Below are 16,483 nucleotides of genomic sequence, written 5' to 3'. Positions count from 1 at the left end.
AAACTGAAAGCGCTGTTTTTAATCAGGGCAAGGTGACCGGAAACATGACCGAATACAAACAGTGCAGCTATTCCTTCCGCAAGGCAATCAAACAAGCTAAGCGTCAGTATATAGACAAAGTAGTCGCAATTCAACGGCTCAGACACGAGAGGTATGTGGCAGGGTCTACAGTCAATCACGGACTACAAAAGGAAAACCAGCCCCATCGTGGACCACGATGTCTTGCTCCCAGACAAACAAAACAACTTCTTTGCTCGCTTTGAGGACAATACAGTGCCACTAACACGGCCCGCTACCAAAACCTGCGGGCTCTCCTTCACTGCAGCCAACGTGAGTAAGACATTTAAACGTGTTAACCCTCGCAAAGCTGCCGGCCCAGACGGCATCCCCAGCCACCTCCTCAGAGCATGCGCAGACCAGCTGGCTGGTGTGTTTACGGACATATTCAATCAATCCTTATCTCAGTCTGCTGTTCCCACATGCTTCAAGTGGGCCACCATTGTTCCTGTTCCCAAGAAAGCTAAGGTAACTGAGCTAAATGACTATCGCCCCGTAGCACTCACTTCCGTCATCATGAAGTGCTTTGAGAGACTAGTCAAGGGCCATATCACCTCCACCCTACCTGACACCCTAGACCCACTCCAATTTGCTTACAGCCCCAATAGGTCCACAGATGACGCAATCGCAATCACACTGCACACTGCCCTAGCCCATCTGGACAAGAGGAATACCTATGTAAGAATGGGTCTCGACCCCGCCCTGTGCAACTGGGTCCTGGACTTCCTGACGGGCCGCCCCCAGGTGGTGAGGGTAGGTAACAACATCTCCACCCCGCTAATCCTCAACACTGGGGCCCAACAAGGGTGCGTTCTCAGCCCTCTCCTGTACTCCCTGTTCACCCATGACTACGTGGCCATGCACGCCTCCAACTCAATCATCAAGTTTGCAGACGACACTACAGTGGTAGGCTTGATTACCAACAACGACGAGACAGCCTACGGAGAGGTGGTGAGGGCCCTCGGAATGTGGTGTCAGGAAAATAACCTCACACTCAATGTCAACAAAACAAAGGAGATGATCGTGGACTTCAGGAAACAGTAGAGGGAGCAGCCCCCGATCCACATCGACGGGACAGTAGTGGAGAAGGTGGAAAGTTTTAAGTTCCTCTGCGTACACATCACGGACAAACTGAAATGGTCCACCCACACAGACAGCGGGGTGAAGAAGGCTCAGCAGCGCCTCTTCAACCTCAGGAGGCTGAAGAAATTCGGCACTCACAAACTTTTACAGATGCACAATCGAGAGCATCCTGTCGGGCTGTATCACCGCCTGGTACGGCAACTGCTCCGCCCACAACCGTAAGGCTCTCCAGAGGGTAGTGAGGTCTGCACAATGCATCACCGGGGGCAAACTACCTGCCCTTCAGGACACCTACACCACTTGATGTCACAGGAAGGCCAAAAAGATCATCAAGTACAACAGCCACTGCCTGTTCACCCTGCTATCATCCAGAAGGCGAGGTCAGTACAGGTGCATCAAAGCGGGGACCGAGAGACTGAAAAACAGCTTCTATCTCAAGGCCATCAGACTGTTAAACAGCCATCACTAACATTGAGTGGCTGCTGCCAACATACTGACTCATCTCTAGCCACTTTAATAATGAAAAAAATGGATGTAATAAATGTATCACTAGCCACTTTAAACAATGTCACTTTATATAATGTTTACATACCCTACATTACTCATCTCATATATATATACTGTACTCTATACCATCTACTGCATCTTGCCTATGCCGTTCGGCCATCGCTCATTCATATATTTGTGAAATTGTTAGGTTAGATTACTTGTTAGATATTACTGCATGGTCGAAACTAGAAACACAAGCATTTCGCTACACTCGCATTAACATCTGCTAACCATGTGTATGTGACAAATACAATTTGATTAATCATTCTACTCATTTTTTTTAAACCTTTATTTAACTAGGCAAGTCCGTTAAGAACAAATTCGTATTTCCAATGACAGCATAGGAACAGTGGGTTAACTTCCTTGTTCAGGGGCAGAACGTCAGAGTTTTACCTTGGGGAGTCGATCTAGCAATCTTTCGGTAACTGGCCCATTGCTCTAACCACTAGGCTACCAGCCGCCCAATTCATTAACCATTGAATGGTGGATTTGACAACCCTCTTTTTCTCCAACCAAGACAACCCTAGTGTGATGGACTGGCTGAAACATTGTCTTTTTTCGCCTTGAGAGAACCATTACCCAAATTGAATTTCCTCCTACTTGGTTGAACACAGTTGGATGTTAGAGTGTATGTTTTGCTCTCTGCAGGAGACAAAACAGAAACACTATCTCTGTTTACTCTGTTCTCCCTCTAAAAACTCTGTCCACTAGACAGACTCATTTACATATCACTCCATTCTGTAGCATACGACCCCATTACATCAAAATCTAAAAGGTTTAGCTGATCACAAATGTGTGTGTGTGTGTGTGCAGAGGGTCTGTAGAGCAATGAGCACTCTAATAAAAAGCTTACAATTGTGTTCTCTTTGGCTGCAGGGAAAGGGACACATGGGAGAACCCAATAAAACTGCAGCAGCACATTGGATTGAACATTCCTCTGAATTCTTACTGTAATTCAAGCAGTTCTCTATATTTTGTGATAATGACCAAGATACAGTATATTCCTGTTATGCGTCTCTGGGAGATTCTCATTTCAGTTTGTGTCCATGTCAATGTTGATAGTTATTGGCACCAGATCCCAGGCTGGGTGTCTGATACAGCACAATAGACTACCGTAGCATAGCTCTAATTAGCATTAGTTAGAGGGGAGTCTGATTAACCTGTGATCAGGCCCAGCAAACAGGCAACCAGAGGAAACAGGAAATCCATCCCATGTATTATTTATGATCCATAACCCCATGTTTCCTGCTGAGAGGGAGAATGATCCTCATGGAGCTCCACATCATCACTCCATTCAGCTGCTTTACGCTCACACTCTCACCTCATCTCTATTAAGAAGAGATATGCGTGACTTGGGAACGGTACTAAGATGTTTACTTTACAATACACCTGTTCTAAACTCATGTACGTTCTCAGCATGGGGAACCACAGAGCTATGTTCAGCTCTATGTGTGGGATATTAAAATAACCTTACAAAGGTGCACTTTAAGAAATACAGCAATCTTGCTTAGATATCACCCACGCTCCTTCTCCTTATTGCCCCCAGGAATGAACCGTGCCAATTGATCACATTACTCCCCATAAAAAGGCATTGCGTTGCTCCCTTGTCTGACCTTAGCCCGTAAGTCAGGGTTTCCAAATTTTTTTGGCCCACGACCACATTTTGATACTGGAAGATTTTCGTGACCCCCAACCATGTGAAAAAAAATGATGTAATTAACAGCCAATGTTAACTTTTTTATTTGGGGCTGTGGCAGTCAATTGAAAACATTCGAACAGTATTTTTGATTGTCTTCTCAACTCACCATCACATACTTTTAATGTGGAGCTATGACAGTCAACTGCAAATGAGTCTGACATAATGTATCTTTTCTCAACACCACTAATGAGATGGGTGTACTTGATGCATGTGGCGTCGGAGCTTCTCAAAGTCCGGGGACACGTTCGATAGTGCGCACCTCATATCTGCTGTCGCATCCAACCTGGACCGATATTTGGTTTTAATGCAGACGAGAGCATTGAATGCAGCTTCATACAGATATAAGCTGGCAAAGGGTACCATGAGTTTCATGGTGCTTTTAAGACAACTGGGAACTCAGTCAAATAATGATGTCAGTGATCTTCAGGAAAGTCGGAGCTCTAAGAGGCCCGAGTTCCAAAGTTGGATGACCATTCAAAACGATTTTTTCCAGTCGGAGATAGTTTTTTTCAGAGTTCCCAGTTCTCTTGAATGCACTGAAGTCAGAAGTCAGAAATTGCTGAGTTCCCAGTTGTTTTGAATGCGGCATTAATGTCAGAGGGAGACAGCAGAGTATTCCCTTTGAGTTAGGAACCAAAACTCCTCTGTAGTGATCTGTGAATGACAGCTCAATCAGCTATTCAATTTCACTTACCAGCATGTCAATTGACCCAGGATCACAGTCAAATGGATTGGAAAGTAGGTGCCAAAGTGCTCTTCCAAGCGTTGGAGGTGAGCAGTCATCACTCGTGTGGGACACTTACTGATGCTGTTTTCTGTTAGAAACATGCACAGCCGAGGGAAGGGGGCATGGTTCACTTTTGAATGACTCTCTCCAATAAGAATCCTTTCCTATGAATCCACTGATTCGGTCACTCATCTGTAGGTTTTTGTATTTCCCCTGCATGCTTGTGTTCAGTTTCCCAAATACGTCTGTTACACTGGCAAGGAGACACATTTTATTTTCATTACACAGAAAGTCAACCAAGTCTGTTTTTTTACATCCATTGTGAATGACAACAGTTCCTCTCTTAAAATCTTTCCAACACTCCCCCTTGATAACCACCAAACCTCGATGTGAAATAGAACATTGTCATGCTCTGATCCCATATCTCCACATAGTTTTGCCAACAGGCATGAGTGCAGTGGATGTGGTTTGATATAGTTTACAATCAAAGTTACCTGCTGCAGTAAATCTCTGAGTTCTGTAATCAACTTTTTTGCCCCCAATTGCTCTCGGTGTGTCATACAATGCGTCCATATGGCAGAGGGAGACATTCATAACTAGAGTGTGACGGCCTGCCTGCCGTCCTGCCATAGATGGAGCCCCATCTGTGCAAAAGCCCACCATTTGATCCCATGGAATCAGTTTTTCATCAATATAGCCACACAGCACACTGAACATCCCCTGTGTCGTTTCATGCTCGGGAATCATGAGACAGAACAGTAAGTCCTCGTGAATAGTATCCCCCGACATATACAGCGAACAAAAGTCAATGCGTGGGCATCTCGGCCTTCACAACTAACGTCCATTTGGAGAGCATAAACTGGGGAGTTTTTGAGTCGTTCAGTCAGAGTTTCCTCTTGTTTGCTAGAGATAGCACCAATTCTTTGTTTAACAGTGTTTTCTGACAAAGGTATTGATGTGAGTTTCTGTGCCTCTGCCTCCCCACGCATTGTTTTCACCATATCAATAGCGGACGGTAATATCAACGTCTCTGCAATAGTGTGTGGTTTCATAGCATAGCGGGCCTAGTCATTCACCGTGGGAACGATTCAAGTGCAACGGTGAAGTGCAGCCTATTCGCATGATCTAAGGGAACTCTCTAGTTGAATTTAATATTTGAATAATTTTCATTTAGATTTTAAAGGTTAACCACATTTCAATGATTTTGAGACACAAAGACGTTGTTATAATATATAAATATACTTGCCGGGATTTTGGAAATTGTCCCGCGACCCCATTTTCATATCAGGCAACCCCATACGGGGTCGCAACACTTAGCTTGGGAACCGCTGCCGTAAGTGCATGCATGTATCTACACAGCCTTAATATATCTCTGTTTCTATGTCATACACACACACACACACAGACACACACACACACACACACACACACACACACACACACACACACACACACACACACACACACACACACACACACACACACATAAACACACACACAACTCAGGCTGCTTTAATCACTGCATTGTGCTGTACCCCATAACCTCCTCCCAGATTATAACCCCACTGCGGGGGAGGAGGAGGGGGCACCTGACTAGGTAGATCAGTGTGCTGGGGACCCCTAGTGACAGATAGAGAGATGAAGAGAGAGGCGGGAGGCATTAAAAAAGGGGAGCGGCAGAAATAGAGGGAGAGAAGGAGCATTAAAAAAAGAGAGAGAGGGAGAAACATGAAATAGAAATACATGAGAGGTGGGGATTTTCCCTCCACCCCAGCAAGGTTTCCCGTTTCTCCACAAGAGACTTATGGCTCCCTGAGCTCCAGTGAATATGCCAGATATCCTGGTCCTGACGGCAGAACCTCACCACAGGGCTCGTATAAACCAACCACAGCTGCTGCTACCGGAGCACCACAGCCATAAAACTCACAGGGAGAACAACAGACTGTCCCCAGCCATCCAGCTATAGCCTCTGATATAGTGCAGCAGTTTTACTGATGAATCGGACAATAAAAAGCCCAGTAGAAGGAATAAGCAGCGTCGTGTGATGACCATAATCTCACTCAGTGGGGTGATACTGTCGAGGAGGTCAGGGATCGTGCGGAGATTTTAAGTGTCGTATTAAGACCTATGGCTGGTGAAAGGGAGTCAGGACTAGGGTACTAAGATAGCAGAGTGGTGGTAAATGTGATCAAAACATATTGTCTCACTGTGTAATACAGACCCTGATAAAAGTGTTTCTTTTCACATCCATACAGTGCATTCAGAAAGTATTCAGACCCCTTGACCTGTTCCATATTTTTTTGTCACAGCCTTACTTTAAAATGGATTCAACTATTTTTTTCTTCATCAATCTACACACAATATCCCATAATGACGAAGTGAAGACAGGTTTTTAGAAATTTTGGCAAATGTATATAAAAAAAGACGGAAATACCTTACTTATTTAGATAAGTATTCAGACTCTTTGCGATGAGACTCCAAAATTGAGTGCATCGGTGCATCCTGTTTCCATTGATTATCCTTGAGATGTTTCTACAACTTGATTGGAGTCCACCTGTAGTAAATAATACTGATTGGACATGATTTGGAAAGGCACACACCTGTCTATATCAGGTCCCACAGTTGACAGTGCATGTCAGAGCAAAACCAAGACATGAGGTTGAAGAAATGGTCCGTAGTGCTCAGAGACAGGATTGTGTTGAGGCACAGATCTGGGGAAGGGTACCACAAAATGTCTGCAGCATTGAAGGTCCCCAAGAACACAGTGGCCTCCATCATTCTTAAATGGAAGTAGTTTGGAACCACCAAGACTCTTCCTAGAGCTGGCCGCCCAGCCAAACTGAGAAATCGGGGGAGAAGGTTCTTGGTCAGGGAGGTGACCAAGAACCCGATGGTCACTCTGACAGAGCTCCAGAGTTCCTCTGTGGAGAGAGAATAACCTTCCAGAAGGACAACCATCTCTGCAATCAGGCCTTTATGGTAGAGTGGCCAGATGGAAGCCACTCCTCAGTGAAAGGCACATGACAGCCCACTTGGAGTTTGCCAAAAGGCACCTAAAGGACTCTCAGACCATGAGAAGCAAGATTCTCTGCTCTGATGAAACCAAAATTGAACTCTTTGGCCTGAATGCCAAGCATCACATCTGGAGGAAACCTGGCACCATCCCTACAGTGAGCTCCAGAGTTCCTCTGTGGAGACTAGTCAGCGGCAGGGACTGGGAGACTAGTCAGGATTGAGGGAAAGATGAACGGAGCAAAGTACAGAGAGATACTTGATGAAAACCTGCTCCAGAGCGCTCAGGACCTCAGACTGGAGAGAAGGTTCACCTTCCAACAGGACAACACTCCTAAGCACACAGACAAGACAACGCAGGAGCGGCTTCGGGACAAGTCTCTGAATGTTCTTGAGTGGCCCAGCCAGAGCCCGGACTTGAACCTGATCGAACATCTCTGGAGAGACCTGAAAATAGCTGTGCAGCGATTCTCCCCATCCAACCTGACAAAGCTTGAGAGGATCTACAGAGAAGAATGGGAGAAACTCCGCAAATTCAGGTGTGCCAAGCTTGCAGCGTCATACCCAAGAAGACCCTGGCTGTAAACGGTGCCAAAGGTGCTTCAACAAAGTACTGAGTAAAGGGTCTGAATACTTATTTGAATGTGATATACCTGTTTTTGCTTTGTCATTATGGGGTATTGTGTGTAGATTTATGAGGGGGAAAAACAATTTAATCAATTTTAGAGTAAGGCTGTAACATAACAAAATGTGGAAAAAGTCAAGGTGTCTGAATACTTTCCGAATGCACTGTATGTAACTGTATGTATGCCCCTTTACATTATGTTGAATTGGATAAAGTTGGTCTTCCTCCACTGTGATCTATCTGCATTCAGTAGATGTATGCTGGTATGCTGGTTTGCATCTTATCTTTATTGCCAAGTAGCTTGAAGTGCTTTGTCATTGGCTGGTGTTCTCCATTTCCCACTCATAGATCAGACAGTGACACCCTGACTCACTCCAGCAGTGGCACGCTGTGCTCAGATATGAGTGTGTTTTGTGTTCGGACTCAAGACGGGATACAGAGATACACATACCCATGCAAACACGCACATACCCATACACACACACTCACACACACATGCATGACTAACGACTAAAGCTTCTCCCCAGTGTCCAGGCCAGACTATCCAGACTGTACAGCTTCTCCCCAGTGTCCAGGACAGACTATCCAGACTGTACAGCTTCTCCCCAGTGTCCAGGTCAGACTATCCAGACTGTACAGCTGCTCCCCAGTGTCCAGGCCAGACTATCCAGACTGTACAGCTTCTCCCCAGTGTCCAGGCCAGACTATCCAGACTGTACAGCTGCTCCCCAGTGTCCAGGCCAGACTATCCAGACTGTACAGCTGCTCTCCAGTGTCCAGGTCAGACTATCCAGACTGTACAGCTTCTCCCCAGTGTCCAGGCCAGACTATCCAGACTGTACAGCTGCTCCCCAGTGTCCAGGCCAGACTATCCAGACTGTACAGCTGCTCCCCAGTGTCCAGGCCAGACTATCCAGACTGTACAGCTTCTCCCCAGTGTCCAGGCCAGACTATCCAGACTGTACAGCTGCTCCCCAGTGTCCAGGCCAGACTATCCAGACTGTACAGCTGCTCCCCAGTGTCCAGGCCAGACTATCCAGACTGTACAGCTGCTCCCCAGTGTCCAGGTCAGACTATCCAGACTGTACAGCTGCTCCCCAGTGTCCAGGACAGACTATGCAGACTGTACAGCTGCTCCCCAGTGTCCAGGCCAGACTATCCAGACTGTACAGCTGCTCTCCAGTGTCCAGGCCAGACTATCCAGACTGTACAGCTGCTCTCCAGTGTCCAGGACAGACTATGCAGACTGTACAGCTGCTCTCCAGTGTCCAGGCCAGACTATCCAGACTGTACAGCTGCTCTCCAGTGTCCAGGCCAGACTATCCAGACTGTACAGCTGCTCTCCAGTGTCCAGGCCAGACTATCCAGACTGTACAGCTGCTCTCCAGTGTCCAGGCCAGACTATCCAGACTGTACAGCTGCTCCCCAGTGTCCAGGCCAGACTATCCAGACTGTACAGCTGCTCCCCAGTGTCCAGGCCAGACTATCCAGACTGTACAGCTGCTCTCCAGTGTCCAGGACAGACTATGCAGACTGCACAGCTGCTCTCCAGTGTCCAGGCCAGACTATCCAGACTGCACAGCTGCTCTCCAGTGTCCAGGCCAGACTATCCAGACTGTACAGCTGCTCTCCAGTGTCCAGGCCAGACTATCCAGACTGTACAGCTGCTCTCCAGTGTCCAGGCCAGACTATCCAGACTGTACAGCTGCTCCCCAGTGTCCAGGCCAGACTATCCAGACTGTACAGCTGCTCTCCAGTGTCCAGGACAGACTATGCAGACTGCACAGCTGCTCTCCAGTGTCCAGGCCAGACTATCCAGACTGCACAGCTGCTCTCCAGTGTCCAGGCCAGACTATCCAGACTGTACAGCTGCTCTCCAGTGTCCAGGCCAGACTATCCAGACTGTACAGCTGCTCTCCAGTGTCCAGGCCAGACTATCCAGACTGTACAGCTGCTCTCCAGTGTCCAGGCCAGACTATCCAGACTGTACAGCTGCTCTCCAGTGTCCAGGCCAGACTATCCAGACTGTACAGGCTCTAGAGGAGCCAGAGTCAAGAACAGGCTCTCTCTCCACATCTTTCTCCAGCAGCGTCTCTCTCTCTCTCTCTCTCTGGCTGCCTCAGTAGTGAGAATAGTGAGAATAGTGAGAGTGGGGTAATACCTCCAGGTGGAAATCAGACCAGGCTGAGGCTGGTGTATAGATGACCTCGTGTGATAGATGACAGAACCACAGGGCCAGGCCAGGTGTTCTGCTCAGTGGGGATTCTACTGCCACTGGACTGGACATACTTCAGATGTGTGTGTGTGTGTGTGTGTGTGTGTGTGTGTCCTTTCATGTGTGTCTGTTCATGTGTATATGAGAAAGAGTGAGCTGTTTATCAGGGGTTAGTGTTACCTTACCCAGGGAGGACTTAGGACACACCTCAGTTGTGAGATCCAGCTGTTCTGTTACTTCCTTGTTATATCTGTGTTCCCTTATTAAAGCTCCTTCAGTATCACCACCTGCTCTACTAATAAATAACAAGCTCTGTAGCCAGAGGTAAAGAGTGTATTACAGTGAAAGAAGAGGGTGGCTTGCTTGTACAGTAAATGTATTGTCTAACTGCGTATCAAGGTGAAAGGATCTAAAGACCTTGACATGGCTACATGAAGGGAATGTATGGGTGGATAATGTGCATATTATGTATGTAGACTGTAGTCTGTAAAGGTCAGAGTGGCTGGGTTGTGAACCTAGGTCAGTAGGCGGGCGGGAGTTAGTTCAGTCAGTGTAAAGCCGTGGGGAAGTTGGAGGTAAGAGTAGAATGGCTGGGGAAAAGCGAGGAGAGGAGAAGGTGAGGGAGGGTGTTGGGGAAGAGGGTGAATGGAGGGTTAGTCAAAGGTAAAAGGAGAGAGGGGAGGAAGAGGAGGGGAAGGCCAAGGGGAGAGTGGGATAGTGAGATTGGTTTGTGTGGGAAACGGAAGGGGAGGAGGAAAGGAAGATAGGGGAGGCTGAGGGAGTTCACTCTGAATACAGTCCTGAATTATTCACTGTTCTCAGCTGGATACAAGGCCAGGACTCTCCTGAGCTGTAGATACTGACTACACACTTACACATTATTTATGTATCCCTCTTATTTTCTTCTATTTTTCCTCTCTTTTCCTTCCCTTTCCTTTCTTTTCTTTCCATTTTGTTTTCTTTCCATTTCTTCCTCTCCTCTCATCTCCTCTCCAACTGTATATTGGACAGACGGGGGTAATGAAAGCTGTGTGGGCACTTATGTTTTGGACACCTGCCAGTCAGGACAGCCCAGGGATCAGAGGTGGCAGATGAGATGTTCAGGAGAAATTGAGGGGATGGGGGGGATGAGGAGGAGATGGAGGGATGAAGGCCAGAGAGGGTTAGAGGAGTGAGGGAGGACCAGAGGAGAATTGGAGGACAATAAATTAGATTAGCTAAATGTGTACAGCTGCATTGGTAGGCCCCCACCCAATCTCACCCCTCTGTACAGTCAGTATCTGCATCTGTTCTGTGTATGTGAAATAGACGGATAACAAGAGATGACATACCAGATCTCTACAGAGACCATTATCACCTCAGCCTTTTTAAACTACAAACCCCAGGATCACTTTCACCACATTAAAGCCCATTTGAGAGAGGAGGAGTGAGGCAGTAGGATGGAGTTGCCCCTAGACACTGATATAGTATATGGTACATTTTGTGTTTCCCCCCCAATGGTTAAGATTAGTATAGGGGGAGGGAAAGCTGATCCCAGATCTATGTGGGAGTGAGTCATCTCCTCTGCAGTGTTCTCCAGGAGAGCCCAGGCTCTGACAGTCACGCCCTGTGATGACACAGGAGGACAGAGGGAGGACACTGCAGCTCTTACTGTCACCACTTTACCCGAGAGAGTCACAGGCTAGGTGGTCTAATTACCATATAGCATATACCATTTGCTGCCTTCAAATCTAATACCATTGAAGGGGGATGGGCAACGCATGGAGACGGGGCTTGGTGATGTTCTCAGATCAATCCAATCTGTGTGTTTTGATGCTGTGGTTCCTCAGTGTTAACAAGGCAGGTTGAAGCTTTCCAAGCAGACAAAAATAACACTGCTACCCCCTATACTGTAGCAGCAGCTATGGGCAAGACTGCGGGGAAAACATTTCCATTCAGGGTAACTGTAGTAGTCTTGCTCATAAATCTTTAGGAGTCCACTGGGGCCTCTGAAAGGACTGCACAAAGAGGGGTCCCATAATTGATGTCCCAGTCCCAACATTCACACACACACGCACGCACACGCACACGCACACACACACACACACACACACACACACACACACACACACACACACACACACACACACACACACACACAGTAACCAGGTGTAACATACATGGTACACACAGCGTGTTGGCACCATACTAGCATTGTGTTTCCCTGTGGTTTAAGAGCCTTTGTAAAGCACAGGCTGGTATTTTCTGTGGACTTTGTTTTCACAGCAACACACTGGTTGTGGAATCTGATGGAGCCAACAGCACAGAAGGGCTTCTGAGACAGAGAGGTTTAGTACAGCTAGACACTGCAGACATGGTGGCTGGGAGGGAGGGAGGGAGGCAGGGAAGCAGGGAGGCAGGGAGGGAGGCATGGAGGCAGGGAGACAGGGAGGGAGGCAGGAAGGGAGGGAGGGAGGGTGGGGCAGGGAGGGAGGGAGACACTACAAGGATGTGATAGAAGGGGGGGTCCTTTGTGGGCTGATGGTGGACTGAGTTAAGGAAATTGGAATTTGATTGTTCCTGATATTTGTTCTGAACTAAATGGGACTCTCAAGGGAGTTGGTTATGAGTAGGTCCTGAGCAATAAGGAAAGGGGTGGTCGGTGGTCCTGATATGAAGGTCTGAGGGTAAGGGATGTTGAATGAGAGATAGATACAGGTGTGTGTTTGTGGGGTGAGAGTCTCATCCTCTGATCCGTCTCTGTCAGAACCCTGCAGGGAGAAGAGCCTGCATCCATATTCATAGAGCTGTCAATCACAAAACCCTGACCAGGGATGGGCTGACTCATACTGCAACTATAGCATTCTAGTCACACACAGAGATTGACAGGGATACAGATAGAGACATGCTGGTAGAGATGCAGAGACACATCATGAAGGTAGGGACATACAAACACAAGGACCAGCGGTGGCAGATACAAAGTTGAATTAACAAGCACTCACTCAAACAGAGCCTTTCAGGATGCTGAGGAGGCTCTTGTCCCTCCCATTAAAATCCAATGGAAGCACCATCAATCTTCAGGGATCAATACCATCAATGTTGTGTGTGTGTGTGTGTGTGTGTGTGTATGTGTGCGTGTTTTCGTGTGTACGCTTGTGCAAACATACATCACTGCTGGTTGATCTATAGTTACAGCATTTCACTTATGGAGAGTGAGAGCTGGGACTTGCCTTATCATTAGACGGTAATTGCATTGATATGTGTGCAGTAAAGGAGGGTTAAAAAGTGTGTCCAGCTACACCTATTAATCCTGTGATCTCTGTGGTAGTGAACAGCACCACCAAGTGGTGTAAACAGACAGTGCCTCTTCATTGCCTCTTTCTACGACCAATATTCGTGTGAACCTGCTTGACAATGGTCCCTTCTGTGCACTCAAGGACATGCAGATGAACACATATGAGGGGAGGGGATTGATTCAAGATTAAAGAGAGTGGGGAGATGGACACAAAGAAAGAGAGGTACAGGGAGAGGGACAGAGAAAGAAAAGGGTGTAGTAGGGGAGAGAGAGAGGGAGAGAGAGAGAGATTAAGTGCAGCATCCTATTTGCCAAAACATTTCACAAACACATTCCTCTGATGTCATCACCTAAACACCAATCAGCTTCTCATTTCTACTCACCCTAGTAGTTAGCGAACCAATCATATTCTCTATCCATGATATCACCACTCCACAAAACTGAAGTAGAATCTCTATCTAGCATGCTGATGGCTATAGACCGAAGAGACACCGGAGAGCTGTGTAGTGGTTTTGAGAACTGAAGAACAAACAGACAGGCATGATGAATGGTGGAGTTCTGCTGCCTCGAGACACCAAAAAATAAGTGTGAGACAAATGTCTGTGACAGCTAAATCAAGCAGCCATTGTGAGCATAATGAACTGGAGAAAACAGCCAGCAGCTAAATGCAGCTGATGATTGGAGGAGAGGTGACCATGTGACTGTTTTAGATCAATAACAATGACATGAGAGGAGATGAGAAGCAGAGACATCATACTAAAATGATCTATCATCTACTGCACACGTAGGCACGCGCACACGCTTACACATGCACACACACGCACGCACACACACAGCGCTCCTAGTTTTCTAAACTCCTCCATTTCTCTTGGGATTCGGTGTCCTTGAGACACATACATGTATAGGCTCCACATTAACATACACTAACGCATACTCAGCTCACTGCCTCTCTGACAGAGTACTTCATAGTTTCATCTGCCTCTATATTCAGAGCAACTATATCATGCTGTAAGGACCTTTGCTGAATCCCAGAGGAATAGGTCATGTGGAGCTGCATAAACTAAATTCTATTCTGTTCTTTACTGTGTTTGCGATCGGGATGCCTTTCAACCATAGCCAATTGATCTATTCTACATTAGGGAAACAAACTGCACTCACTGTACCACTGCATGCTGTTCTAAACTATTTTTGGAGAACCTTGGGCAAACATAATTGACTGAAGTGGCATAGAGAAAGGAAGCTTTTAGAGGCATTAGGTTACTTCAGGGAGTTGACAGCCCCTGCTGACTTGATTTACTTTGTTAAATGAGTTACAGTATGGTGACCATTGGTGGAGGTGGCAGGTAGCCTAGCGGTTAAGATCGTTCCACAGGAATGCTGGCTCATGTTGACTCCACTGCTTCCCCCAGTTGTGTCCATTTGGCTGGATGTCCTTTGGTGGTGGACCATTCTTGATACACATGGGAAACTGTTGAGTGTGAAATACCCAGCCGCTTTGCAGTTCTTGACACACTCAAACCAGTGGGCCTGGCACCTACTACCATATCCTGTTCAAAGGCACTTACATATTTGGTCTTGCCCATTCACCCTCTAAATGGCACACATACACAATCCATGTCTTAATTGTCTAAAGGCTTAAAAATATTTGATATTTATTTAACCTGTCTCCTCACCTTCACCTACACAGATTGATGTAACAAGGAATAACAATAAGGGATCATAGCTTTCACCTGGAATCACCTGGTCAGTCTATGTCATTGAAATGTTCCTAATGTTCCACTCAGTGTATACTGTATGCTATCCATGTGACCGATGGGAAGTTGCGGAAACTTAATCCAGGGCCTCTGGGTTACGTGGTCAGCATGTTTGAGCTGTATAGAGCGCTTCACAACATACATGTCCCCTAGGCTGTTTTTGTTCCATAAACATATCAGGATACGTGAGAGGCGTGCACCTTGACCTCACCTTGAGTGTACATGAGTTTTATGTGTGTGGTCTGTATGTCTGTATGTGTGTGATCCATAACTTACCCCTCTCATCACATGTATGTCATGTGCATAGCTTGACCCTTCTACTCATTATCATCCCCAGGCCACCACCAGCCACCCCTGCCCAGAGGAGGCTACATGCGCTCCCCCTCGTGGACCCGTTGCAGCAAGGCTGAGCTCCCCAGGGAGAGGAAGCACCACAGTGACTCCGACACCACCGCAGAGCCCTTAATGAAGCTGGAGAGGCCTAAGCAGCCCTGAGAGCCCACGGGTCTGGCCCGGAAAGAGAGAGGCCCAGAGCGGACACACCAAGAGCGGGCACAGAGACCACACCAACTGCCCCAACCCCTGCGCCGGGCACTGAGGCAACCATGGTGCTGAAGACACTACAGACAGACTGAGCTCTCGACGCTGTGCACTGTATTATAAACTTAACATGAAACAACGGCTGTGAGTGAAATACACACAGACACAGACACAGATGCAAACACACACAAAATGACACACGGACATCTGCAAAACCACACACAAGTACACACATGCTATTTATTGTGTTTTCCATGCAAGGGGTTCCTCTGGCACAAACACTGGAGGGCCACTGTGCTTTTTGAGGCTTTGTTTGGGGTGAACATTAGGGTATAAGGCTGTCCCAGTGTGGGGAGAATGCTTGGCTAAATGCCTCCCCATCCCTGCAGCATCTTAGGGGTGGAGAGTGGGCTTGGAGGGGTGGGACGGACCCTGAAATCTGACAACCTCAGCTACAAAATATCATCTGGCGAGGTTAAGGAGAATACCCACTCCAGTCAAATAAATTACTGGAAAATGGTGGTCATTATGCGATAGTACAGCAGGCAATCTGGAAGTCTTCTTTGTAATTAGAATAAGAGTCCAACCTGAATCTATTGCACAATGTTCTTCCTTAAAGTGCCAGGGCCATCTGCTCTCTCTGAATGACTTTCTGCAGGCTTTCTGTAGGTTGTAACTAACAGGAGACAATGGGTAGCGTTTCAGTGGGGCCACTCTCCATCGCTCTCTTTTCTTTCCTTCCTCTCCCTCTCTCTTCTTCTACCTCTCTCTACCTGAGAGGAAACCTGTGTGGCCACAGTAAACTAAATGTATTTGCAGATATGATATGAGATACGACAGCAGCCCTTCTCACCAACATTACATTCAACACTGTGGATCTTGTCCTTTGCCAAACCAAGTGATGTGGGGATGGGTGGTGAAAAAAATAAAGAATTTCATGCAAACAAA

At 47.0% G+C, this 16,483-nt stretch overlaps 1 protein-coding gene across 2 annotated transcripts in view; it reads left to right on the top strand.

Moving 5' to 3' along the window:
* The window catches only part of LOC115203162 (dysbindin domain-containing protein 1-like), a 42,102-nt gene extending 25,619 nt beyond the window's left edge, over positions 1-16,483 (top strand). For both annotated transcript variants that reach the window (XM_029767585.1, XM_029767586.1), the window contains exon 4: positions 15,333-16,483. In XM_029767585.1, the coding sequence (XP_029623445.1) occupies positions 15,333-15,490 (158 nt within the window). In that variant the 3' untranslated portion in view covers positions 15,491-16,483. The remainder of the gene's footprint in view (positions 1-15,332) is intronic.

Source organism: Salmo trutta, chromosome 12, assembly GCF_901001165.1.
Source record: "Salmo trutta chromosome 12, fSalTru1.1, whole genome shotgun sequence".
Taxonomy (NCBI): Eukaryota; Metazoa; Chordata; class Actinopteri; order Salmoniformes; family Salmonidae; genus Salmo; species Salmo trutta.
Note: the sequence above shows the minus strand (reverse complement) of the source record. Positions and strands in the feature narration are given on the sequence as shown.